Source organism: Anopheles ziemanni, chromosome 3 (assembly GCF_943734765.1).
Source record: "Anopheles ziemanni chromosome 3, idAnoZiCoDA_A2_x.2, whole genome shotgun sequence".
Lineage (NCBI taxonomy): Eukaryota > Metazoa > Arthropoda > Insecta > Diptera > Culicidae > Anopheles > Anopheles ziemanni.
This window is the reverse complement of record NC_080706.1, coordinates 19,817,034-19,841,964: the sequence shown is the minus strand read 5'-3', so window position 1 is coordinate 19,841,964 and position 24,931 is coordinate 19,817,034. Positions and strand designations below refer to the sequence as shown.

Sequence of the window (24,931 nt, the reverse complement as noted above, 5' to 3'; positions counted from 1 at the left end):
AAAGCCTTGGCCGTACTCGAGAGAATCAACAATTGGCAGACGTTCACCACCATCGCCGTCGAGTGGATATCTTTCATTCTGATCGAGTGCTACTTTGCACAGGTAACATCCTTCTTTCTTGATCTTCGTTTCCAACCGGACCCGCAAACATTGGAAGAGTTTTTTGACACGAACATTCCAATTCGATTGCTGGAGGAACAAAACGCCCTGCTCGACCACATAGACCCCTCTGTAGCGGAGGCCATCAGGCGCCGAGCTGTAACTGAAGAAGCGTGTGCCGAGTTCTCCGTTGATTGTGCCCACCTGGACAGGCATTTGCGTGCAACGTACATAATCAACAATTACCAGACAATCGACCCGTCCGCAGGAGCCAAAAGATCGTTCATTTTGAAGGAAACCGTTTTTAGTTATTCTTGTGCCTACGTGTTTGCACGCGGATCGCCGCTGAAAGACCTATTTGCGGTGTACTTGCAACGTCTGTTCGAGGCTGGATTCGTGCAATGGCATATGAAGGGCGCGAACAGCTACATTCTGTCACCCCAGTTCCAGTATGAGGAGTCTCTGCAATTTGAACACTTAACATCCATTTGGTTATTTGTAGTCGTCGGCTGGGCGATTGCTATTATCGTATTTTTAATGGAGCTAGTGTTTGACTTTGTTAAGTACGTTTACAAATATTTCTGTTCACTATTCTAGGACAAATCTGAACTAGAGCCCTTCCCTCGGAGGCAATTAGACCATCAATTTGAGCAAAACACATTATACGGCTGTACGGAATATATAGTAGAAGTAACATATCGATTAGCTATCAATGTACAGGTGCATCTGTACCTATAGTGGTTGTAGCACAGAAAACTTGCAAAAGGTTGAATATATTTCGATTGCAATTTATTTTAAAAGCGTATTTAAACGAACATTTCAAACTAGGACAAATAACGCTACTGTATTTAGTTCTTCGTAGAGTCATGATTTTACTCCACTACAACCACTTGGTAGTAGCACCATTATGGGAGCACTCTAGGGAAAGTGATTTTAAATCAAAGTAGGTTATAGATTTTCGGACACATTGTTTCACTAAACCATCATATTTTAGTAAAAGTATCAACAGTAATACTTTATTATTTTATCTGTAAGATTAGTTTCATCTCGATGATGTAGCCGTACTGTAGAGGCATGTGTTTCGAGCGTGTGGTAATTAGTATGTTTATTTTTATGTTGTTTTAATTTGCATTTGAAGACCACCATTTCCGACGAAAGTTGCAAATTACTATCATAAAGTTTCTCTATTTATTACTAAATATCTGGTTCTCGCGCTGCCGTTTAAATGGACAAACAAATCGTCTTTAATCCAGTTTATCTACTGCGATTCCTGTTCAAAGGAGGGTTTTGTTTTTCATTTTATTGGAACTATGGAATCATTTCGGTTCCCGTTGAGTGCTCGCATGTGAGTACACATACTATCGGGCTTGATAGTTTGCAAGATTCTCTCGAATACCCTTCAATTAAGTGATTTCTTTTTACACTAATTGTGTTGAACCTTATCCATCTCATTCATTAGTTCGACTAATAATTCCTTTTTCCTGGCCCAATCCTACGTGTATATATATACTTTCTTTTCATTTTCCATTTATTCAATGTGTCACATGATTCCGTTAAAACTTACGCAAAAACTACCATTCTTCTGGCAACCTCACATTGTTTTTTTCCACCCAGGACGTGCCGCAGGTTTTCACGTCAATTCCCTAGTTGTTACTAATATTTCTACAATATTCTCCCTGTCTTTTCACGCCACAAAACAACGACGATAAAGCTCTTGCAATGTGTGTCTATCGTGTATGCTAGCTTCTAATTATACTTCTGTGTAAATAGTGTAGTAGATTACTGCAACCGCAGACGGTGCGGGGCATATGCTAGGGAAATTGAAATAGAAAATTGAAAAATCAAAAGCAGCAAAACGGTAACATTGTAGGATGAAGACCAGTTCGGCAGGGTTAATCACCTTACTTTTCTCCCATTATTCTGCTTATATTCCTCCTCTCCGTATAAGGCAACCACAGTAGAAAAGCGTGGATTAATAGTAGTAGCGTAGAAAGTGTGCAATCTAAACTCGAACAGCTCGGTTATCTATACTAAAATACTAAGACAAACAAAACGGAAGTGACTCCGAACGGTTTATGCTAATGGTAGCCAATGTTTCAAAACACAAAAGCCTTAAGCTTAGGTAGGAAATCTGTGAAGGCAGCGAACATAAAATCACGAAAGCACATTGAAGTTTATGTAAATTGCTGACGAACGAACCTTGATACAAAAGTGTTTCTATCTCTAAAGTTCTTGTCCTTCCTGATCGTAAAAATATCTACTTATATTGTATGATTTTTTGTTATATTCTCCTACTGCTACAAGCGACTATCGTTTGTGAATGATGTTTGCTTATTTTTCAGTAGTTTTTATTTTTTTAATTGTTTAGTTACTGTCTTTCCGTGTAGTTGTAGTTGTTTTTTCTTCGTTATTGCTACCACAATTTTCTTTTCATTTTAATTTCGCCTTGCTAATTATAAACTAGTTACTACAATGCTACCGGTGTTCTACCCACTTCACAAATTGCATCACAAAATGGCTTTATTAGAAAAATGAAAATCAATCAAAACGATCACGACTGATCCATTTTTCAATTCAACAACTAACAACAACGAACTACGCACGGTGTGTGTTTCTACGTTATATACCTTTTTTTTAATTTATTTTCCATTTCTTCTCCTGCCTTGCTGGTTTACGCATGCGTTCGAAATGTAAGTTAAAATTTGAGTTTCCACTATTTGTTTGACTAAGTTTATCATAATTTCAATAAGAATCAAAACACAAAGACTTGCTTGGAACTCGAATGCTGACCACAGTTAGGCTTTCAATATTGTTTTTCCAGTAGTGATTTTGCATTCTCAACCATCAAAGGAAATCTATTTCGTCCGTTTCATTAATTGCATTATTGCCTTTAGAATACTTGGCGTATTTCATTTGTCAGTGTTGCTAAATACTGAATCCTTTTTTTATCTAGCGGAATCCTCATATAGTATTATTGTCCGTCCATACCGTTTGCCGGAGAAATGTATACAAACCATTCGAACGATTAGCCTTGCGTACCGACGAAACAAAAAGGAAACATTTTATATATGGCAGATAAATTTCTTAGGTGTTAAAATTAGCTGTTTATCTTCATACCTTCGTGTTCCCAACCGTGTTAATGGTGTTGAGTTATTTTGAACTAGAACCCTGCAGCAAGATTCATTGCATTCGAAGAAGAATATCGACCTCTCTGGCTAGAGTTAGCGGGAATGCAAATCGACTTCAAACGTGTTTCATACGATACGGAAAAGAATGAATCAACAGCCAGGTTTCCGGAAATCTATCTCACTACTCGTGAAGTATACTGTGGTAAAATAACTATGATGTGGAATATTTTAGTCACGCCAGCTGTATTGAATAAATTGTCCAACGAGTAAAACATGCGTTCGAGGGAACTGGACGATGCTAAATACCAGCAAAAACCCGACACGAATCATACAACTGCGCCTTTTATGGGGGAGGGGGATTGAAAATAGGACTTCAAAGGGAGCTATCAATGTTTGGATCATGGTCGTTCAGCAAATTCTTCGTGATGTGCAATAGGAGGATGCAGAAAAGTGAATGGAAAATGTTCTTCCACACGAAATGTTGTTTAGTTGAAGCTTTCGTTCCAACCTTCCGCCGGCAGGTTAGTGGTAAACTGCGTGATCCCATTGTTAGCCATCGATTCCAGCACTTCACTCACGTACGCCGCCACGTCGGTATCACTTTTTTCTGCCAGTTGAATGAACGCATGCTGCAGCAGCTTTCCGTACTTGGGACGATCGCGTTCGTCTTTGATTAAACTGCAAGTAAAGCGAATTTACGGTAAAACCTTCCATTCAGGAGCGACTCGTTGCGAGCGCCTGCACTTACCAAGTATTTACAAAGTTTACGAAATCCAATGAAAACTCCATCCCATTGTAGGAGGTAGATAGCCTGGGTGGATCTCCTTCAACAACCTGTTAGTAAAAGAAACAATTTTGGGTTTGCAACAGCACACATTTTCGTACGATAATCTTATGAACTATTGCTTTGTAAGTTTCTACCTGTGATAATTGTTCGAACACGGAACCCCACTTTGGGTAGGGAAATTTGCCGGTGGCAACCTCCATCAGCGTTATACCGAGCGACCAAACGTCACTGCGCACATCGTAGCCCTTGGCCCGCTGGGGATCGATACGTTCAGGCTATCGGAAGAGGAACGACAATTTAATTGCTGTTCAACAAATGCACTCAAGGTTTACTTACCGCCATGTACGGCCGACAGCCCGCGTCTTTCGTACGAGCAATCGAGTCCACTAGCTGGCCAGAGATACCGAAATCGCACAGCTTGATATCACCATTGCGCTTGAGCAGTATATTGCTCGGTTTCACGTCCCGATGGATGATCTTCAGCTCCTCCTTCAGATAGTTCAACGCACGCACGGTGGCCAGTGTGATCTGCGCTAGGATCGGTTCCGGGATACGGCTCTGCTGGCACTCGCAGATGAACTTGTAGAACTTGTCCAGCGAGGTATCCATCAGCTCCATGCAGATCCAGCAGTCGCCCTCCTTGAACAGTGCGCCGTAGAATGTGACGATCGTATTGCAGTCGTTGGACTTCATCACCACCTCCAGATCCATCAGCAGTTGCTTCTGTTCCTTCTCGTCCACGGTCGAGCGGATCCGCTTGACGGCCATCACGGTGTCGGTGTGTGTGAACTTCATCCGGTTGACCGCCCCGAAGGCACCGCGCCCAATCTCACCCTCATCGAGCAGATCGTCCGAGGTGAAGTCGTACGTTTGGTTCGGCGCTATCTGTAGCTTACCGGCGGCCGCCTGCATACGGATGCGTTCCCGTGTCCGATCCGTAACCACCGGTGGCTGCCCGCCCTGGCATCCTAGAAAGCTGAGTTTCTTCGCGGGCTTTTTCCGATCGGCGTTAAGATCCAAGGGAAGTGGCATGAAAGGGCGTGCTGAAGACGGTGTTGTAGCTACGGTGGAATTGTAATGATTAAACAATCGATACTAGATGTCACCCGAACCGGCATTTACCTGGTGAAACGGGGTTCGAACTCTGATCGTCGGACATTAGCAAAAACTAAGTGCGTTCTCGTACGCGTCCTTAGGAGTGTTCACTTCACCTTGCCACGAAGACTTATCAAATCGGAAACTTTTTGTAACGTCGTTTTCGGTTATCAACCAAATGCTGCTACCGCCGCTCGGTTGTGTATCGATTTGGTCGCACCTGCGGCGCTCGAAATCAGATAACACCCACTCAAAATTCTGCGAGCAACGAAAAGTTGAAGGCAATGGATGATTCTCACCGTATACTGAAATCGTTTCGGGCGGAACAACTAGTCAATTGATTGCCTGGTACAAATATCCTTTGAACGACCCTAAATGGAAACGGTTGATGTAAAAAATTTCTTTACACCTTCAGCATGGTTCGATCTAATCACAAAGCGCTGACTAACACTGTCTACGAAGCTGCAGATACGGGTTGGTCGGATGGATCAGCGAACGGATGAACGATGGTCAGTGACGACACGCGACGGCTGATGGACAAACACTAAGGAGTTCGGAACGTGGACGGGTTGAGCAAGGAAAAAGCCACCCCGCAAGTATGCACACACGGTGGAAAAACACAAATCAGCGATTCCGAGTACACATCCGGGGGGAATCCCGACGTTCGATCTATCTGCGGGAGCGGACCTGTATCTTTTCTCGACGCTCCTGGGTACTTACTGCTTCAGAACACTTCCCACCCACTATTTCTCTCGACTATCACTTTCCACTAACGGCAGTGTGCTATAATATGCCAAGTTTTTGGTCAAATTTTCGCTGCTTTCCGAAATTGCACTTTTGTGATCCTTTGCCTTTTTGACGTTTTGTGTGTTTTTCTACACCTGGGCAGGGTTTATACACTGAAAGATGTGCGCGGGCCCCACGGGCATATCAACCTTGGCATTGTGACATGCATTTGTTTTCTCCGAAACAATCAAAACAAATAATTTTTGCTGCCGCAAATGCGAGAAACGCGCAAAATTGATCATTCGTTAGTTTTTGTTTCGTCAGTATGTTTTAAACGTTTTGGCCATCTCGAAGCATGTTTTCGGGTGATGACACTGATATTGTTCTGAAGTTCAAATGGAATAGTCGTACCTGTCGGATATGCTTGCAATCTGGTCCATCGAAGGATCTGTTCGTTTGTGATCCTGGCATGCAGATTAGCTTCGCGGAGAGAGCGATGCGGTGTACCAGTCTTACCATAAGCAAGCATGATAATTTGCCCAACAGAATTTGCCTGCAGTGCATCGGAGAGCTGGAGGTGGCAGATCGGTTTCGGAAAAAATGCTATAAATCGAACGATATCCTTACGCATGCCAAGATTTTGGATGGCACAGAAGATAAACTTATCGAGAAGCAGCCGGCCCCGGTATCTGTGCCGGTTGCGGAGGAGATGGAGAATATGGATGAAATAGTGATTCAGGTCGAACCCGATGTCCTGTACTCGTTCAAACCGCCGTCTGGTCTGAACGTGAAGGTAATCCCAGGCAAAGGTGAATCTCCTTTGTGCAGCATTGACCACGATCCTGTGATTTCCGACTCGGATACGGAAGAAGAGGCCTTCAATGATCTCATATCGTATAGTTCATCGGTGATCGGTGATATTAGTATAGAGTCACTAGAAGACGAAGAGGCGTATATAGATGAAACCGTTTTAGTATCGGCCACTAACATGTTGACACCGAAGGTCTGTCTTATAGTAATCAATTAAAAATCAACAAATTTATTAACCATATCTTTTGCTTTCAGAAGACGCCAACAAAAACAGCGCACAATTGTCAGGTGTCGGATAATTCGTTTCCTGGAGAAATTGCAGTAAATTTAGATATGCCAGCTGAAAAAACTGTTCGAACCCTCCGAACTATTCGTAAAACAAACGCACCGAACGAGCTTAGACCCACGGTGGAAACTGTAATTACGCAGGCGGCCGCCGATGGAAATGGGACGGAAACGGTGATCCGGGTAAAACGGAATCTATCGGGTGCGCCCCGTCACTACGCGTGCAATATCTGCAATGCCACGTTCAAGCAATGGAACTCGCTTGACACGCACATGCGGCGCCATAGGAATGATCGACCTCACAAGTGTGAACACTGCGGGAAAGGGTTTGTGGTACCGTTTGAATTGCAACGCCATATGCGCATCCACACCGGATATAAACCGTACAAGTGCCAGTACTGTGATCGAGCGTATGCAGATTTTGGAAGCAAGAAAAAACACGAGCGAACTCATACGGGCGAACGGTAAGTGTACAGAGAATCGTCGAGATATTGTTGAGAAACTTCCTCACCTACCGGTTCTTTCAACAGTCCGTACGAGTGCCCCGTTTGCAGGAAAAAGTTTTCTTATTCACATGTCCTCAGTGATCATCTACTAATTCATACTGGAGAGAAAAAGTTCAGGTTGGTAGTAAACCGGGTATTCTGTTTGTCGTTCGGATGCATTCATAAGTCCCTTTTCTTGCCCTTATAAGGTGTACAACTTGCGATAAACGATTTCCAACAGCGCAACGCCTGAGGAACCACGAAAGGACGCATCTCACCACACGGACTAGGGAGTCAAAAAAGAACGGTACGAGCAAGCTAACAGATACGGTTAAGCTTCTCGCGGATTCGACCGGCTGGACACTATCGGATGAAACCCTACCACTAGATGATGAGACCGATTTCATGAGTGATTTTGTGTAAAATTTGTGATTAGGTTTTTATTACATTATTCGCTTTTCATTCGATGTATAAGTTATTGCTTGTTTCGAGTATGATATGCTGCTGAGCTGAAATGGTTAAAATTCTCTTAATAATAATAGTAGAAAATAATGGTAAGTTTTACTTAATCAGCTCATTTCAGACACCCAATATTGCTCACCACAACCTGTGAGTTGGAATATTTTAAACTGACCGTCGACACATGTTTACTAAACTGTAAACATGTTTCAATATTCTACCAATTTTGTATTCTTGTCGGTAAAATCACCCCGTGAAGGAAAATTTGGATTGCATTCAATGGAAATTTCACACTTCGCTTGTGTGTCACACTTATTGACCATCGATGGCCATCAGTCGATAAGGAAACTATGTGGGAAAATACTTTTTCACGATGTACCCATCAGCTTGAGCAGGTTCGTTTTGGCACTGTGCAAATTCGGATTCAATCGCAATGCCGCCTGATACTGCTCGATCGCTTGCGAGTTCCGTTGGCCCCACCGGTGATAGAGCACACCCAGATTAGCCCGATAAACCGCGTGATCGGGCCGGGCTGCAATGATCTGCCGATAGAGTCCCTCAGCCGTTTCGTACTGGCCGAGTTTACCGAATGCATTGGCGCGGATAAACAGGATCGCGGTATCGTTCGGTAGGAATGTTAGTGCCAGCTCTGATGTGCGTATAATATCTTCCGTGCGACCTCGGTTATCATACAGTGCCAGAATGTTCGCCCAAGCTCTACTGTGGCGGGGGTTTTGCTGGATCGCTTCACGCCAGTACCGTAGTGCCATCGAAGAATTTTGCATATCTATATACTGAAAAAAAAGAATTAACGATAAAACAATGTTGTTGGTTGCGACTAACGTAAGAAAAATAACAATACATACCAAATTACCCAAATTGTACAAACAGTTAGGATAGTTCGGATTGAGTTCGAGTGCTCGATGATAGCTGATCAGCGATGCCGCGTGGTTCTTTTGTGCTGCTTGTACTATTCCGAGATTCATCCAGGCGGCCGGAAACGGTTCGTGTATCTCAATTGCCTTTCGTAAATGCCATTCAGCCCGATCGAGATCGTGTGCTTCCCGGTACATATTGCCAAGATTCATGTGCGCCGCTTCGTACTCGCCGTGCAGCTCGATGGCACGACGGTAGAAAGCGAATGCCGTTTCTCGGTCGCCCTGATCCGATGCTAGTCGGGCGATATTGTAGTACACCTTGGCGTTCCGCGGGCATACTCGTAACGCTGAGCGAAACAATAAATCATCCGACGTCCATTCATACGCACGGGATTGCGTTTTAAGGATGAACGCTGTGCAAAGTAAGCATAATGGAAGGTAGAACACGATGGAACGTTGTATCAGTCGGCGGCAGCCGGTCGCGATGAGATAACAGAAGCCAACCGAGGGTAGGTAGAGCAGCCGTTCGGCGATCACAAATCCAACACGTACGACACCGCAAGCTGGCAGGAAGGGTATGGTTGCCAGGGCTAGAGATAGTTTTATATCCTTGGATTTGAATGTGGATGGATGGAAGACTAGCAGCAAGATACTGCCATACAGCAGCAGAACCAGCAGCATCCTGGGATCGAAAAGGGTTTCCACCAGCGGAACGGAGTGAAAAGCCCAGTCGAAGCTAAGCCAATCGGGACACAGCAGGAGCCAACAGTTTAACCAGTAAAGGTAGCTCTGAGAGAGTATTCTTGTCACGGTGCTATTACTCGCCCCGACTGGGTTATCCATACGATGGAACCGAGGACTTTCGAAGCCCATAATCCATAATCGAAGTACAAGCGTGGCGATCGAAAGAAGGGCTAAAATTGCCACTCTTATTAAGCACGATCTCTGGATACTTAGAAATTCTCGCACCGTAGATTTGTTGCTATCCCAGTTGATCCTCTTTAGCACATCGATCGCAGCACAGGCAACAAGCGCTGTCATGGCAGTTTCCTTGAAGAACATCGACGCTACGGTAAGCAGGAAGAGACCTGGGTATACCAAGTAACAAAATCGCCTGCCATTCGTTATCCATCGCTGGTAGAGTAAGAGTACCATTATGTATCCGATAGTAGCCAGCAGATCGGCTCGTCCAACAATTCCAACCACTGCCTCGGTGTGTACCGGATGTACGGTAAACAGAAAAGCAGCCCAAAATGACGTCCTAAACGTGCCAGTATCTCGACCCAGGGTTTGATAGAGTTTCAGCACCAGGAGACAAACGATCGTGTGCAGCAGGAAGTTAACTTTTTTCATGTGTCCAGCGTTCAACCCAAGCAGACGGTTTTCCAGTTGATAGATTAACACTGTTAGCGGGCGGAAGGATTTATGGCTCGTCGGGTCCGTTAGATTGTTGCCCCAAAAGTCATGCCGCAACAGTGATCGGAACGGTGTGGCTACGTTGCGCACGTCCATGTTTTTTACAATCGCGGCCGAATCGTCATATACGAACGTACCGTAAAGCGCACCGCCGTACGATAGCACAGAGGCAGCAATAAGGAGGGCATACTGCAAAAGGGAAAAACAGAAAAATGAGTATGTGGTCACCAGTGGATTAACATTTAAAGAATTTTCCCACTTACCTGAATTATTGCTTTTTGGCGCAAGGAAGACATTACGATACTTTTGTGGGAGATTGGCGGATAGTTCACACATTAATGTTCCACTTAGAGTGATGATTTACATTTTCGGGGTAAAACTACGGTAAAGGGAAACACTACGGGTAAGTTGGATTTGGTTTTTCCATCCCGGCATAGGCTAGCCGAACCCCTCAGTCTTCAGTTTTTCATTTTGTTGCCAAAACCCGGTGCTGACAGATCGATTGTTTTCCACAACGTGACTATAGCAAGATAAGGTTCAAACAATTTCATGTGCATTGACAGTCCGTCGTTAAACAAAATATTGACATTTTAAAATGGACGTGCAAAATTGAAAACTACTTGACTTTATTACGAATCTTCGTAATCGTATTCAAAAGATTTCAGTTTTAAAATATTTCTTTCTATTGAAAATACTGGTATGTTGATATTCAGTCCACTGACAGTTATCCAAGCCGAAGTCACAGGCGGCTTGTGGAACCTCTTTACATAACGAAAACGTACTGGCATTTTACCAACACATTGCAGAGCAGGCATACGTACACAAAAAGTCTACGTTATCCTGCCGCTATCCTTACGACGGACATTGACAAGAAAGGGGCACGGATTGGTGTAGCAAATTTTCCGAAACCAATACTGCACCGCGACGGTTGATGAAAACTGTACACACACACTCGTATACGATGGCGTATTGTGTAGAGATTTTTCCTTTCCTGCACGGCTCAGACAAGGAACGCAGTGTGCGCTGAACGGACGTTTTCCTCAACATTGCGTATCAGTGATTTTTCTTCCGCGAAGTTCAGTGGCTTTGAGCAGTGTTGGTTTGCAAATCGTTGTTTTGCCGTTGTTAGTTAAAACTATGTGTACTTGTCGTTTACAAATTGCAACCTAGTCCATGCAAATGGTCCGGATATTGTTCATCAGATTACGTTACAGGACGCCGAACCCAGCGGGTTAAAACACAACTTCTTGCAGGGGTATTTTTTCCTCTCAGACTGCGTTTTTTCCCACGAACACTGTGACAATCTAGAATCAGTATCTTTTTTTTGTAAAAAACTTAATTTTCTATACTGCCGGGGAATTGTAAATGAATTGCTGGACCTTGCGTAGCCCCATACATTGAGCTACGGTTGGTGGCAAATAAGTTATCGAGTGAAGTGTACGCGACGTCTCAAAGAACTTCGGCGTGAAATTTACTCTCGCCAACGTCCTACTAGGACGTTGCGGGGTGAAAAATCTAGTGCTCCTTGCCGTCTAGCGGGGGTTGGTGTCGGTATCTTTTTTTCAACTACTTTCATCGGGTGAAACTGGATGAATGAAGCAGCAACGAGGTGAGCTGTGCGATTCTAGCGTTTTCCATTCGTGTTTAGTAAGGATAGGATGTGGTGGTAGCCGATGTGCAATGGCCGCTGGTGTTGGCGAACTAGGTGGAATTTTTCCATGGGGTGGGTGAAAAAAGAAAACCGGGCTGGTAATGAATAAGGTTCCAATCAACTGTCGGGAATGTATAGTTCGATATGTTCACCGCGAGTAAGCATATCAGAAGTGTATCCTTAACCTGGCTGGACTGTGCGGTCCATAGTGACGCGAAAGGAATCGTTACCGTGGATGTCCTGACGAGAAATACGAACATGGCGTCGCAAAACAAAAGGACATAAAGGCGGCTGTGATGATGATAGTTTTTAATTGGCCGCAGTACGATTGTACGAATTGTCAAGGTAAGTTTCCATTTCGTTTTTCTTTGTTCTGTAAGGACTGAAGTGCATCCCGTAAGAAGTACAATGCGTTTCCATCGATTTTAATGCTGGAAGGGAGGAGAGCGCTGATGTTGATTTACATGCATTTCCCTCAAATTGCATTGAGGAGAAAATGGAAGAAATTGCAGTCTGGAAGTGGTATCGGTTTCATAGACTTGCAGCATGGGACATTGCAAAGAACATTAATGAATCGAGCTGAAGGATCTTCAGGATTTGCTTTGTTACATGTTTTGTACAAAATTATAACTGCTGCGAAAACTAACCTAAAAGGTGAAATGATGATGACAACGGTGCCATCCATTTCACGAGAAAAAGGTGATTGCAGAGATTTAACCGTCGGACTATTGGTACGAAACTCATCCCCCGGCCTAAAATTAGCTCTGTTTCAGAGCAAATATTTGCATGGTTTGCACACGCGGCCGCAGACATGTTCATGCATACACACACGCACGCTGCTTCGTTATTGGCCGGCAATCGGATTTGATTTTGCCGAGCAGTGGACGAAGGGGAAAACCCGACAGGCCAGGAGGTACGCGTAGACTGTTTTGCCACCGCATTTTTCATGCTTTTCTTTGCAAATGTTATTTATTTCCTACGTTGAACATTGAGAGTAATAAAGCGGTAGGTTCTCGCGGATCAAGTAGGATTTCACCGCCACCGGTATTTAACAGCGTATTTCTCTGCACTGGAAGGAAGGTTACTGCTGGGTCGCATGGGCGTTATTTAATTCCTTCCAACAAACCGGCAAATGGTGCGTGGGATATAAGAAATTCTACGATCTATATCTGCTGGGACATCTTAAAATGTCTGATACTGTTACTGTGTCGCAATCCAGGACAAGCACCAGCAAAAGGGTTCAACCACGTTTCTTTGATAACCTTTTCCCGAGTTTGACTTCTTTGTAATTGAGATGCGATCTTTATCTTTTAAAATTATTTGTTTAAACTTTCCATCGTGACCTTTTCGACCACTTGGAAAAACACAGTACACAAGTACACAAGTTTTTTTATGAGACTGTCTTTTGAAAGATTCTTTTGTAAGTTAGCACATTTTGCGGCAGTTTTATCCGGAAGTTTAGTGCTTTCTAGCAATGCGAAATATGTTTTCATTTGCAACACTATTTGTGTATAACACCTAACAAAGTCGAAGTAGTTTCCCTTTTCGAAAGCAGCTTTCTTTTTCAACCACTGGTTGGGAAAAACTTGATGCAAATCTCTAAGCAAATGTCTATCAAGTCAGTATAGTATCCCCATCAAGTTCTACGACAGAATCGTTCGAAACGCTTTAATGAGAAATAAGTTGCGAAGAAGAATTACTGCATAAACTCTTATTCCCGGGGGTCCTCGACAGCCGAGTGGTAGTGCCGGTTAGAAAATCGGCCTATCACCACCTCGAGGGCCGTGGTTCACCACCTCGACGGCGTGAGTTCGAATCTCAACCGAGACCGGGATCCTCTTCTTACGAGAGGATTGTGACTATCCATGTACGCAAAGGGAAAAAGCCTTGTAATCCCTTCATGGAGCAGGCATGACCGAAGACGGTCGTTTCGCCAAGTAGAAGAAACTCACATTCCTAAGTGACCTACCTTATCACATTACCAAGAGCCACTATTATGACAAACTGGGTGCTTAAACCAAATTTTGGCAGTCCAGCGACTTCGTCATATCGCCATTGGTGACCAATAATTCAACTTCCATTAGTTTGTTTAGTCTTCAAAACGATGAATTTAATCGTTTTATTCAATGTAATTCTTGAGAAGGAACACAGCCACGCAAAATAAGCATAATCTTGTTGGTTGCAACCTTAATTCACTTTACTATCGACTGAGAAAAGGATATCTTCAAGCTTCATAGTAGTACATATCGGAACCTCGCGAAAACGTCGTTTTACTGACCGGATCCGCTCGTCAGTGGAAGGTCCCTTCGGTTGGATTCTTCCGTTCCAACAGTGCCTTTGGAACGGAAACGAGAAAGGAAGCGTGTTGGCCTCTCCTTAAATAAAACCGAAGGGAAATGCATGTAACGGAGTAGCTTCCCTAGCAATTACCCTGCCTTCCTGTTGCTGTCCGGTCAGGTAATGCTGGCGTGGCCTGACCTGATTTTTCTTCTCCCATCGTGTGGCGCTTTTCCTGCCGCACCTTCGTGCGGTACCTCGTTGGAAGGTGAGGAATATATACAAAAAAAGAAAAATGTCGGATGGACTTTCTCACAGCGTTGTGCTGTTGTATTAATTTTAATAAAAGCTCGTTCATCAAAGCGATAGACTCAAGGACGAAGAAGTGAGGAGTCGGAAAGAAAAGGATTCAACACCTACCGGCCAAAGGGGGGATGAACGAGCATATGTTTTCATTCGACGGAAATTGCTTTTGGGTGGGCTGGCTTTTTCAAGGGGATTCGTCAATTTCTTCTGCGCCAGGGAAAAAGGGGAAAGAATTGCTGCTCCAAGGCTGATAAGAATCTAATTAGTAGAGGAAGAATCTGGCACCGTTTTGGTGTGCCACGCCTGTGCCCTATATATCGATGCCAGCCCCAAGATGACGGCGCTGACCCGAAAGTGATGAAAAGTGAACAACATTAGGAACATAATTGGCGTTTTGGTTGGGTTTTTTTGTGGCATTTTATCCCTTCCGCCGAAGGGCTGTTTTAACGAGCAATAAATCACGGAAGTCGTTAGTGTAGGGCGCCGTTCGATCGATCACTGATCGAATGTTTGGCATGCGACAGCATTTTACCACCCGCGTTAAATAACCCGCCCTTCGTGGGAATGAAATTATGAAAATTAAAATTGTTGATGAGCCATTAAAAAAACGTTCGCTAAGTAAGAGTGAGCATAAAATGAAAACGAATGTGCATGGAGCAAATGGCAGGGAGCAATTAGAGCGAGCGAACAGAAGAGTGAAGGAAGAAACAGAAGGAAATTTTCGGTTCGAACGCTAGTAGGATCCTATTTCTCGGTAACAAATTGATTTTCCTCCTACTAATGCACCACCAAGCGACGCAAACCAACCATCCATTGATCGTTGCGCCTTAGCCGTTGAGTGATGTGGCACGTGATTAGATTGAAATTAAATTTCGAAAATCTAAATTTATCGAAACCATCAACACACAACGGCGACAACGATACAACGGCGCGGTTTTCTCGGTGTGATGTTTCCTCCCGGCTGCATGATTGAGCTCGTTTTTCCACGGCGTCGCTGTTGTAGATCAATGTTGATGTTGGATCAATCGCCGAGAAGGCGTTTCGCAGCCGTTACTGGTTTTGCGTCACTTTCGCTTTCAGCTTTTGGGCCGTTTTGGTTTTTGTTTGTTTCGATGCGAGCGTCTTAGCTCGAACGAAATTGGTTCAAATGTTATTGCTACACGCGATCGATAGAAACGATCGGTTTCGGTGCTCCGTTTGAACAGGCTGTTTTCAGAAGGCGAGTAGTCAGGTTGTTTGTTTGGCCCGATGTCGCACCGACTAGTGTCATCCCATGCCCATGTGCACTGCGGTCGTAAAACGTGTAAAAATAAAATGTTACCACCGTCGTTTATGGCCGGTTAGAGCGTGTGATGCATACCGTCGTCGTCGGTAGAGAGTTTGTTTCGGAAGATTCTTCTTTTTTTTCCCGCTAATCGAATAAACCTACTACCGAGAGAAGACATCTGTGGTGAGATCCTTGACAGCCTTTTTAGCTTGCAGGATGTTTGAAACCATCATCACGAGGTCCTGCCATGTCCTTGAGTTAGCTTTGTGTCTCGCTTGCTTTACCTTTCCCAGGTGTCCAAGGGCACGTTGCGTGTAGGATGTTTTCCGACCATGTCCTTAATCTAACCTGGTATAGTAAGATGAACAGGACAAATAGACCGTCATGTGAGACGTAAGGACCAATTGTGTTACAAGGTTTTTCGCTCTATATTATAGCGCCCGTCTGATGACTGACGTGATGGTAAAGGTGTTTGATAAATGCGTGCTTGGTGGTTATTAATTACTAGAGCATGGCTCAAACCTGATCCTTGAAATGATATTTACACGCTGTTGATATGCGCTTTTACCACGGACGGGGCTGAACGAACTTTTGGAGACAATAGTTTTGAAATTTGTCAACAAATTTCTAAACGAACTTGTTGCAAACTCAACACTGAATGCACCAGGAAAAACAAGTGTACCGACTAAACCGGTGTACGAAACGCCGCACGATCACGTTGGGGTCACCACTGTGAGGTCGATCTATCGTTGGGTTTACTTTTTTACTAGAATCACGTTTTCCGTCCTGTCCGCGTCGGCGGTCTACGATCGAAGAAAGTATGCTATCGATCGCGGCTCGTTATATATTATATCTTTCTCTGGGCTCCAAACGCAGTACGTAGCCGTGGCATATTTTAGTTCAGTGGAATCTACGAGAGAATCTACTTCAGTGGATTCTACGAGTCTAGCTCCGATTGAGATATCGAACCAAGATCATTACAAACTCACCACAAATGTCATACAATTTTTCGAAAGTGACTGTTTAGTTTTATTTCATCAAAAATAAAAATTCTCTTGGATGGTTGAATAATTTGTATTTATGTAAGAGTGCGCAGGTGCTTCAATGCAGTGTCGCTGTTTTGGGCAATTGTTGTTCCAGTTCCAGGCTATGCATCATGCCAGCAGGAAAATATACAACAAAACCGGCGGAATTGTTTTCGATTAATGCATAATAAATGCAATAATTGTTTTATTTATCAAATGAAAATCAGGTAGCTTAAGTAGTGCATTAAATCATGCCAATCCATAAACATGGGTCTCTCAATCCATAAACATGGGTTAGAGTCCTCTCTGCTCTTTTCAAACAAATATGAAGTTGTTGTAACTAAAGAAAAGGACAAGTTTTTGGTTCGTTTTTTAAATATGTTCACCACTGTTGCTGATCCGGCGGCCAACAGCGATGCCAGATTAAAGATGGCTCACCGCTCCAGACTCCACATGATCACTTCTCACTAGCTAATGGCGTGCACGATATGGAACGGGAAAAAGCGTTTCGGATTAGATTGTTTTGATGTGGCTGTTTCTCGCGGATCCGCGACGATCGCGTTGCGTGGATCGCGCACGCGATTACTCTCACCTTCGCCCGCGAGTTGTAATCTGGCCGTGTTTTGATTCCAGGCGAGATCGCGGGCCGCCGATCTCCGCTTGCTCTCCGGGACGCTTTCTCTCCATCTTTACGCTCTCGCGGTGGACCACTTTCCGTTTCATTGTGGTCTCCCGCGAGACGCTGCTCTCGCGGAGGGTGGTTTGCCTTCGCGGCCGAGCCGATCGCGGGTTCAGTTTTCGCCCGACCGCTCTGGAGTTTGGTTCTGGCCGCGAGCAGCAGTGTTTCAAGTGGATCCTAATCGACGTTATATCGTACCTTGGGCCTCGTGTGGGCGTACGTCTGTGCGTGTGTGTGTGCTCCGTGCAGTAAGCATCGCGATTTTATTGTTTCCCGGGTGGAAGAATTTACCAGTTTTGCCGTGTATGATGCTGGTTTCGCGGTTCACCGTCCCATCGGTTGTCGAGATTGAACCTCGACGTCGTAGGCGCACCACCAACAGCTCCAATGCTGCCAGATGAAGTGGGCATACCGCGAAACAGTGTGTGGGACAGTCGGTTCACGATCAATTGCACCATGTGTTTGTGCGGGTTTTGGTGTGCAGCCGCTCCCGTGTGGGTAATCCGTTTTGTATGAAAGTAGGAAAAAAAGGGAATGCTATCGCTTCCCACGTTGATCGCGAGTTGGCGGGAGGGTGACAGAACATCGGCGGTATGATCTCGCTTCCGCAGAGCCGTGAAAACGTGGTGCTAGTGAGGAGGGGGGGGGGGGATCCGATCGCGAGTGTATGAGATGCAGGCAGCGTGTTCAGTTCTCTTGATGCCCGGCCGAAAACTGAACCGTTTTAAAAAATTCGTTTAAAAACATAAAAAATCTGAATATCAAACAATATGTTCGAGAATTGATTGCACTTTTTTGGGTTATAGTGTACATAGAACCTTCATATTAAAAAGTAAACGCAGTGAATTTCTTGTGCTCAGTTTGATTAGAAACAGCTGAAGCTGAAATGGGAATATTTGTTGGTGGTGCGACCACATCAACCGATCCGGGCGGCTTTAGGTAATTGTGTAAATAAAAACCTTCTTCAATGTTCCACTAACATAAACGAAACAAAAAAAAAAAAAACAATTAACTACCAATTCCTCCCGAAACCCGCAGCAATAACGGAACGAGCGCGCGCACCGCGGAAAACGAATCCAAGTCAAGTGTTTTCCTCTGCCTTAGCATGGCAGGGGGTTGCGTTTGCCTTTTGCTTCCTCCCCGGCCCATTCTACGAGCGTACAACATTTCCAGTTTCTTACTACGCTCGCTGGTTTGTTTTGCTCGCCGCGTTCGTCTCGCGTTTTCATTTCATTTCGATCCGTCCGCCTCTGCGCCAAGCCTGCGCCAAGGGATCGGGATTTCTCCTTGGAGCGTCTCGAAGAAAAAATACCAGTTTGTGAACCGACCGCACCAATACTTCGCAGCTGCTTTGGCCTACCGAGCGACTTGTTCGCTTTGCCTCGATGCCGTGATGCCTTTGCGATGAAGAAGGCTTTGGTCGGCGGGTTGTATTTCTAAACGATGTGTTTATGGTGTTTGAATTTCTTTAAAACTAAACAAATAACATCTATTCCACTGTGATGTTTTTAGATAAATCCATGGAAAACAGTGATTTATCTGTCGCCTCTTGATAGCGATAGGTAACGTATACCAAGTGTCGCACAAACTGGGTACGGCACTGTACAGATTCAAATGACGATCAAACGATGGATCAACCGCGCATTTATGTTCGGAAACGATCGAGGGGTGGGGATCTTTCGCAAAGAAAACTCGCGGCGGCTGGCAAAAGAATGAGAAAGTGTGGTGTGGTTTCGCCGTTCGCGTTGGAAATCGTAGGCAAAATTGAGCACACCGCACTCTTTACGCCGGGTCTCCACCGGCTCTTAACGCAATCATGCCGATTTGTTTCCCTTTGTGGACACGAGTTCCCCCAGTGTACTAAGGGTCGGGTGGTGTTCACGAGTGGCGCAAGGGAACGATAAGTTACGAGAAAAATCGACACGTTAACGTAGCCAAACCAATGGAAATTGGCCGGGGGGAAAAGGTTATAGTTGAAGGGCTTAGCCATAGCGACGCGCACCGATCCACCGAGATGATGGCACAGGAGAGAGAGAGAGAGGCGGAAAAAGCCGGAAAACGCGGGGCCCGTGTTAGTTTGCGAAAGTGAATGAGATGAAGGTGAGAGGGACAAACGGTTCGACGGAAACGATGGCGTCCAGGTTGCGGAAGAAGGGAGGTTGGCGGCGAAGCACGGACCGGCCTTTTATGTTGTCGTGTGTCGGTGGAGTTGGTTAGCGGAAACCGGTACCGGAAGAGACGCACACAAACCGCCGTGTTCCACCGTTGGCCACCGGAAGTAGGGTGGTGGTGGTCGGGTAGTTGTGTGTTGGCCCTTATTGACGCTTTTGTCTCTGGAAGCGCTCGAATCGCATTGGCCTAGCGGGCTGTAGTTTAGGAATGTTTTATATGGCGATTCCACAAATGGATGTTGAAAAAGAAAAACAATCATTTGCAATGTAATACGTTGGCCTTAGATTTAAGTACATTAAGCCAACGAAAGTTCCGCAAGTATTATTGTTAGTTTAAAATAACTTAACCACAACCGTATTTTGTACGGAACGCCCTGTTATTAAAAAAGAGTACTTCAACCTTCCATCAAGTGCCACCTTTAAATGGTACAGCCCAACCGGAAACACGGTCGGCCCTTGCCGCCAGGTCCTACCCCCCTGCGTTCCGGAAGAACCTCTGAGTACCAGTGAATGCTGCACGATGCGCCACGATGGTGGACAAATCGAATTGTGTATGTTTGTTTGCGTTGTTGCGTACGTGTTGTGGACATGTTCTTTTCTTCTTTTCTATTCGTTATGTACGTTGCGTTAATTTTTTATTTGTTTGGATTAGATTTTCCCCCCGATCCCCGATTGAATGTTTGCGGGACGCTTTTCCAATTACTTTTTTCCAACATTTCCGAGTCGCGGTTTTTTACCTCCTCTATGTGGCGTTTGCCGCATTGTCCGGGAGAAGCGCAATAGAGGTGCACTGTCCGGTGAAGAACATGCATAGGAAGGCGCGTGTACGCCCCTACTGGAGATAAAGCGGAAATGTAATTATTTGTTTTATGATACCGTTATGAGTTAACCGTTAGAGATAGCAATTATCTTCTGGTCAAACATGTAACTACTTTTTTATGAGTCTCTTGCTAATTTAAATTTGTTTCCGAGTACTTTGCTTGGGATGGGTTTATTTGTGTATTAGTTAATATTTGAGGTTTGGAAAAATTTAGCTTATACTTAAATTCGCTTGTTCTAAGCTAACATGGAAGTGTGCTCTATTTTAGCACGTCCTTGAATTAAAAAAAAAAACAAAAACAAACAGCAATGATCACACGATCATTCACTTTGATGGAGTGAACATTGTGTTGCACGTGTACAAATGTTGTTGCATATTTCCAACTTCGCGGCAATGGAAAAGTCAACAACAGTGCAAATGAAAGAAAACCTGAAGGAACATTCCTTAACGGCAGCTGAGGTGAAAGACTGGCGAGTAGTGCATCTTTGCGTGATGTTTCGCTACAACAGCACACCGACAGGATGAGTAAAATTTGTTCTTTTCCGTGCGATTCTTGCGCTGAGAAAACACTCTTGTACTACTTCAAAGTTTGTGTCAATGGTTCCTACCGACAGCTTTTGTATTGCTGAGGTCTAGTGCATTGCAAGTGTGTAAAATGTGTGCAAAGTACTTGAAAGCATAGAGGGTTTAAACTTTGTCGTTCGATAACATTTTGTTCTATTGAGCATGTCTTATTGTGTTTGCTTGGGGCCATGCGGTTGAGTTGGTTTATTTTGTATGGTTTCCTGTTTGATGTTATAACACGTTTTTGGATATTGTTTCGGTATTGACAATCACGAACCCGCTTCTGGAGTACGGACTAACTCGCTGCACGTGTGTAATTTCTTGACACGTGGTGTTCGAAATCGGTAGGTGTTGAATTTCAAGTGGAGCTTTTTTCGACCCATTTTTCAATCGAATCGAACATTGAAGGCGCTTCGGTGCTCCATGTGTGATGTTGTAAGCGAAACCTTTTTTTCGGATCTCAACTTCACAAATTTGTCTCCCTACGCAGCTCTGCGTATGGCATATAATGACTTTCAGTGTCTGTATGATTTGGAAGTGTTAGCAAAACAACATATATGTGACAAACCCATGGTTGTTTGCAGTTCATTGATGAATTATTAAAATCTGGGTGGTTAATGTTGGTATAACTTGAACTCGATCAGCTATCTTGGATGATCAGAAAGGAATCATTGTCGTTTACATAATTTACGACTCTTCCGCAATATTTCGATCTTTTCAACATTTTGCTGAATTGGAAATGCTTTGAAAAAGTGTTCGTCTACTAGCTTGAAAACGCGCGTCATCGTTGTAAAGCGGTTCATCGACGCCTTTTAAACACATAGAGCATAGAACAGCTAGAGAACCCGCACCCAGAAATGTCGTGCGGAGGCGGCCCTGGTCTATAATGAAGCCAAAGAATACCGGCAACTACTGAGCGTACCGCAGGCAAGTTTTCCAAATAGGGACGGTGCCACGAAGCACTCTAGTATACGTTCGAAAAGTCGGCGCGCCGCATCCCACCATGATGTGTAAAGAACTTGCCGTTTAAACGTCCCCGGGGCAGAACAACAGCGGGGAGCACGTTGTTCACGACGGTGGTGTGCACGGAGCTGGGGCCGTCGCTGTTAATTGAGGTTATGCCACGGGATAGTAGCAAAACGGGCATGATTGTAGGAGCCAGAGCACGAACCGTGAACTATTTCGTTTTTGTACAAAAATTCCCATTTTGAATTTTCTTCAAGGTTCGCCTTTCAATGTTCGTCAACTTCGATTCTGTCGTTAAAACAGCAGAAATGTTGACAGTTGACGCTATACGCAGCGGGCAGCGGGGACACCACCGATCCGCCGCTTCTGGTAACAAATGCCAGAATTGTTTGAGAACGGTCGCTTCCCAAACGTCTCGCTCTCGGCCGGATGTGTTAGTCATTTTTATTGCCTTTTAATGGGACCAGATTAACTGAGAAAGGAATCGGATGGATTTTGCTGGTTGACGTTCGTGGGATAAGGGTGGCAATGATTGTCGAATCCGATAGAACGTTGCGAGTTCCTGCCTGTCTCGATGTTTCCCATAGTCCGTAGAGTTTACCGTAGATTGTCAGAGAAGTTGTGCTTAAGTTTATATAAAAGAACCATCAGTCTAGCGTTTGATCAAAGTGGACACTTTTGTTCCTTTTCATGGCGAATATTGAATGCACAAGTGCTCGGATGCCAGTGAAGCAAACAGGACTGAAAAACTTGAAGAGAAGATTAACATTATTCCACCATTATTTACGTGATGACAATCGATGATGGTCTTCGATCAACACCATATCCAATAAAGCCATGGCAAGATATTATGTGCATCGACAATGGAGAACTCTCTTTTGGGCATGAATGATGCAAGGTGCTGGACACTAGATAAGCTTTTTTTTTTTGCTCGCAAGATGCACCACCAGTTGTGGTTATTTCTGGACCAAGGTGAAGTTCACTTCACTTGGAGAGCTCGTCAGCAGGTACATAGTAGAATTTGGTGTTTGGTGCAGGGTGTTCAATACGCCAGCAAAGTGCCTGGTCGACGCTTCGATTTTCCAGCAACGAAGCCATGAGCTTTTTCACTCACGAGCGCCCATCGGCACAGAACGTTCCAGCCTACGCCCACCCGGGGGGGAGGAAAATTTAATTAAACCTCCCCACATCCCATCACCGGATTATTTCTGATGTGTGGAAACTCGAAACTACATACACCGTGTGGTTGGTGCGTTCGTGTGGCGAGATTGCGTGTACCGAACGCACGTTGCACCGAAATTTGGTGAGTTGGGAACTACTTTTTAATAGAATTTTCGAGGCTCGTGTGCGGTGAGAGTGATGGATCGTTATAACTCTATTATTGATACACCCATGAAAGCCTTCACGGATACGCCGTGTGGAGTAGTTGCGGGAAATAGAAACCTTTCGGATTTTCCAGAAAGCAAAAGTTATTTAAGTAACAGAATTATTTGAACTGAAACTGAGTATTTCACGACAACTGTCTAGATGTTAGAAACTTTTACGATAGATCTATAATCAACTTAACATCATCCAGATCATCTAATTCACCGAAACCGCAGTCGGCCGACGTTGCCAGTCGTCATCTCAGGCAAGGAAACTATTTTTCTCCACGTACCGGGACCGGGCCGCGGTAAATGTGTCTATTTTTTCTTCTTCAACAACATTAAACAGACACGCTCACTCTCGCGCATGTGGACTGGGGTGGGAAGGTGCCGGCTGCACTGAGGTGTGCCTATGTTGGCACCGGTTCTATCGGCCACGAAGCCAGAAGCTCGCAAGTTGACCACCCGCCGGGGGGGAAGCCACAGTGTGGAGAGTCGATGTCGCTCGGCGGTAGCGCTTTGGTGAAAGTCGTATTGGCCGCGTCCGATAGCCGGTATGCTATTCATATGGCCCTCATCTTGTGTGTGCGTATGTGTGTGTGTTTGTGTGTGTGTGTGTGTGTGGAAAGAGGCGAGCTCCTAGTATATACAATCTGTTGGATCGCCTCGAAAATCTAATACACGACGATTTGATTCGATTATTTTCGCTTCATCAAGATAATTTCCGCCCGATCGGTTTGTGAACGGTCGCTGCGGTCCGTTTTGTTTTCCCTCCTGCTGCCCACGTGTGTGTGTTCCGCTGTGCGTGTGAGAGCACTTTGCCGGTTGGGCGGAAGGTTTGGGTATCGCGGAAATTCTTGGCATTTGGCTGACGATTGAGATAGCGAGTGGTTTGGTGTATTTGGCCGTAGTGATTGATTCATGCTCCTTCCGTTCGGGTTCAATCTTTTGGGACAGGATGGTAAGGAATGGCACAAAGTATTTCAAGTTCATAAGTGACGTTTTACGTAAAGATAGATCCCAGTATTTCTATACCTTCCCTTCGCCGCTGTAACTGGCAAAGCCGGCAGTGAAACCGTTCATCAATCCCGTTATCAAGGTGGGCTTTAGAGCGGTAAAGCGAAAGGAAAACTGTGTCGGCCCAGAAATGCACGGCCGGGGGGATGAGCATTTAATTTGGGCATGGAACAACAAACACCATCGTTAACAGCGAAATCTTCTCTCTTCCTAGGAGCGCATGGTAGACAATTAAGAGCCACAAAGGCAACGATGGTAGATATTTTCAAACTCACGGATCGAATTGATTTCGTTCCTTGTTGTGTTATGGTTTAAATTGAGGGTTTGTTTGAATCAGTTTTTATTTGCTATTTGAAATTTCACAGTCCAAACAAATTGTTCCCATTTTGTTGGACCTCGATTCCACAGCGGACTGAAATCTTTGATTAGCTTAAAGGGTGGGTTTTCCAGAAAAGTTTGTAGCATTTACTTTATCGCTCTGTCGCTTCCGGACGTTGGAAAAGAGATCGGTACGGGCAAAGCTTTGCGGGTGTGAATTCAATCGCCTGTCGGTAAAACTAGATGTTTATTGCGACACCTCTTGGGTTTGGTAAAATATTGCTTAAACAGCTGAGCTGAAAAAAAAGTGGATAGGTAATGATGGAAAAGTTCCCACA

The 24,931-nt window shown here is 44.6% G+C and overlaps 3 protein-coding genes across 4 annotated transcripts; 1 reads left to right on the top strand and 2 right to left on the bottom strand.

The window, feature by feature from the left end:
• Window positions 1-3,586: 3,586 nt before the first annotated feature.
• Window positions 3,587-5,960, bottom strand: LOC131289935 (dual specificity mitogen-activated protein kinase kinase 4-like). Of its 2 annotated transcripts, none has more exons than XM_058319286.1 (6): window positions 5,830-5,960; window positions 5,137-5,480; window positions 4,351-5,075; window positions 4,149-4,289; window positions 3,976-4,061; window positions 3,587-3,905 (listed from the first exon to the last, which is right to left on the bottom strand). In XM_058319286.1, the coding sequence occupies exons 2-6, from the start codon at window positions 5,171-5,173 to the stop codon at window positions 3,713-3,715; spliced, it is 1,182 nt and encodes a 393-aa protein (XP_058175269.1). In that variant the 5' UTR covers window positions 5,174-5,480; window positions 5,830-5,960; the 3' UTR covers window positions 3,587-3,712. The 2 variants fall into 2 exon arrangements, with proteins under 2 accessions (XP_058175269.1, XP_058175270.1); XM_058319287.1 differs by having other exon boundaries at window positions 5,137-5,653; window positions 5,797-5,958.
• A 151-nt stretch (window positions 5,961-6,111) lies between these two features.
• On the top strand, window positions 6,112-7,882 carry LOC131284305 (zinc finger protein 184-like). Its single transcript, XM_058313160.1, has 4 exons — window positions 6,112-6,838; window positions 6,901-7,394; window positions 7,461-7,553; window positions 7,625-7,882. Exons 1-4 carry the CDS (start codon window positions 6,191-6,193, stop codon window positions 7,836-7,838), a joined length of 1,449 nt encoding a protein of 482 aa, XP_058169143.1. The 5' UTR covers window positions 6,112-6,190; the 3' UTR covers window positions 7,839-7,882.
• Window positions 7,840-10,464, bottom strand: LOC131289902 (protein O-mannosyl-transferase TMTC4). The gene is made up of 3 exons (XM_058319243.1): window positions 10,432-10,464; window positions 8,741-10,357; window positions 7,840-8,668 (listed from the first exon to the last, which is right to left on the bottom strand). Exons 1-3 carry the CDS (start codon window positions 10,462-10,464, stop codon window positions 8,243-8,245), a joined length of 2,076 nt encoding a protein of 691 aa, XP_058175226.1. The 3' UTR covers window positions 7,840-8,242.
• Window positions 10,465-24,931: the final 14,467 nt, after the last annotated feature.

Bases quoted from the DNA above. Each gene is read 5' to 3' on its own strand.
- LOC131289902 (XM_058319243.1), bottom strand. From the start codon at position 10,464: ATGTCTTCCTTGCGCCAAAAAGCAATAATTCAG. The intron at 10,358-10,431 runs GTAAGTGGGAAA...TCCCTTTTGCAG, and splicing joins GCCAAAAAGCAATAATTCAG to TATGCCCTCCTTATTGCTGC. The intron at 8,669-8,740 runs GTATGTATTGTT...CTTTTTTTTCAG, and splicing joins TGTACAATTTGGGTAATTTG to TATATAGATATGCAAAATTC.
- LOC131284305 (XM_058313160.1), top strand. From the start codon at position 6,191: ATGTTTTCGGGTGATGACACTGATATTGTTCTGAAGTTCAAATGGAAT. The intron at 7,395-7,460 runs GTAAGTGTACAG...TTCTTTCAACAG, and splicing joins CGAACTCATACGGGCGAACG to TCCGTACGAGTGCCCCGTTT. The intron at 7,554-7,624 runs GTTGGTAGTAAA...TGCCCTTATAAG, and splicing joins ACTGGAGAGAAAAAGTTCAG to GTGTACAACTTGCGATAAAC.
- LOC131289935 (XM_058319286.1), bottom strand. From the start codon at position 5,173: ATGTCCGACGATCAGAGTTCGAACCCCGTTTCACCAG. The intron at 5,076-5,136 runs GTAAATGCCGGT...ATTCCACCGTAG, and splicing joins TTCGAACCCCGTTTCACCAG to CTACAACACCGTCTTCAGCA. The intron at 3,906-3,975 runs GTAAGTGCAGGC...CTTTACTTGCAG, and splicing joins GTAAACTTTGTAAATACTTG to TTTAATCAAAGACGAACGCG.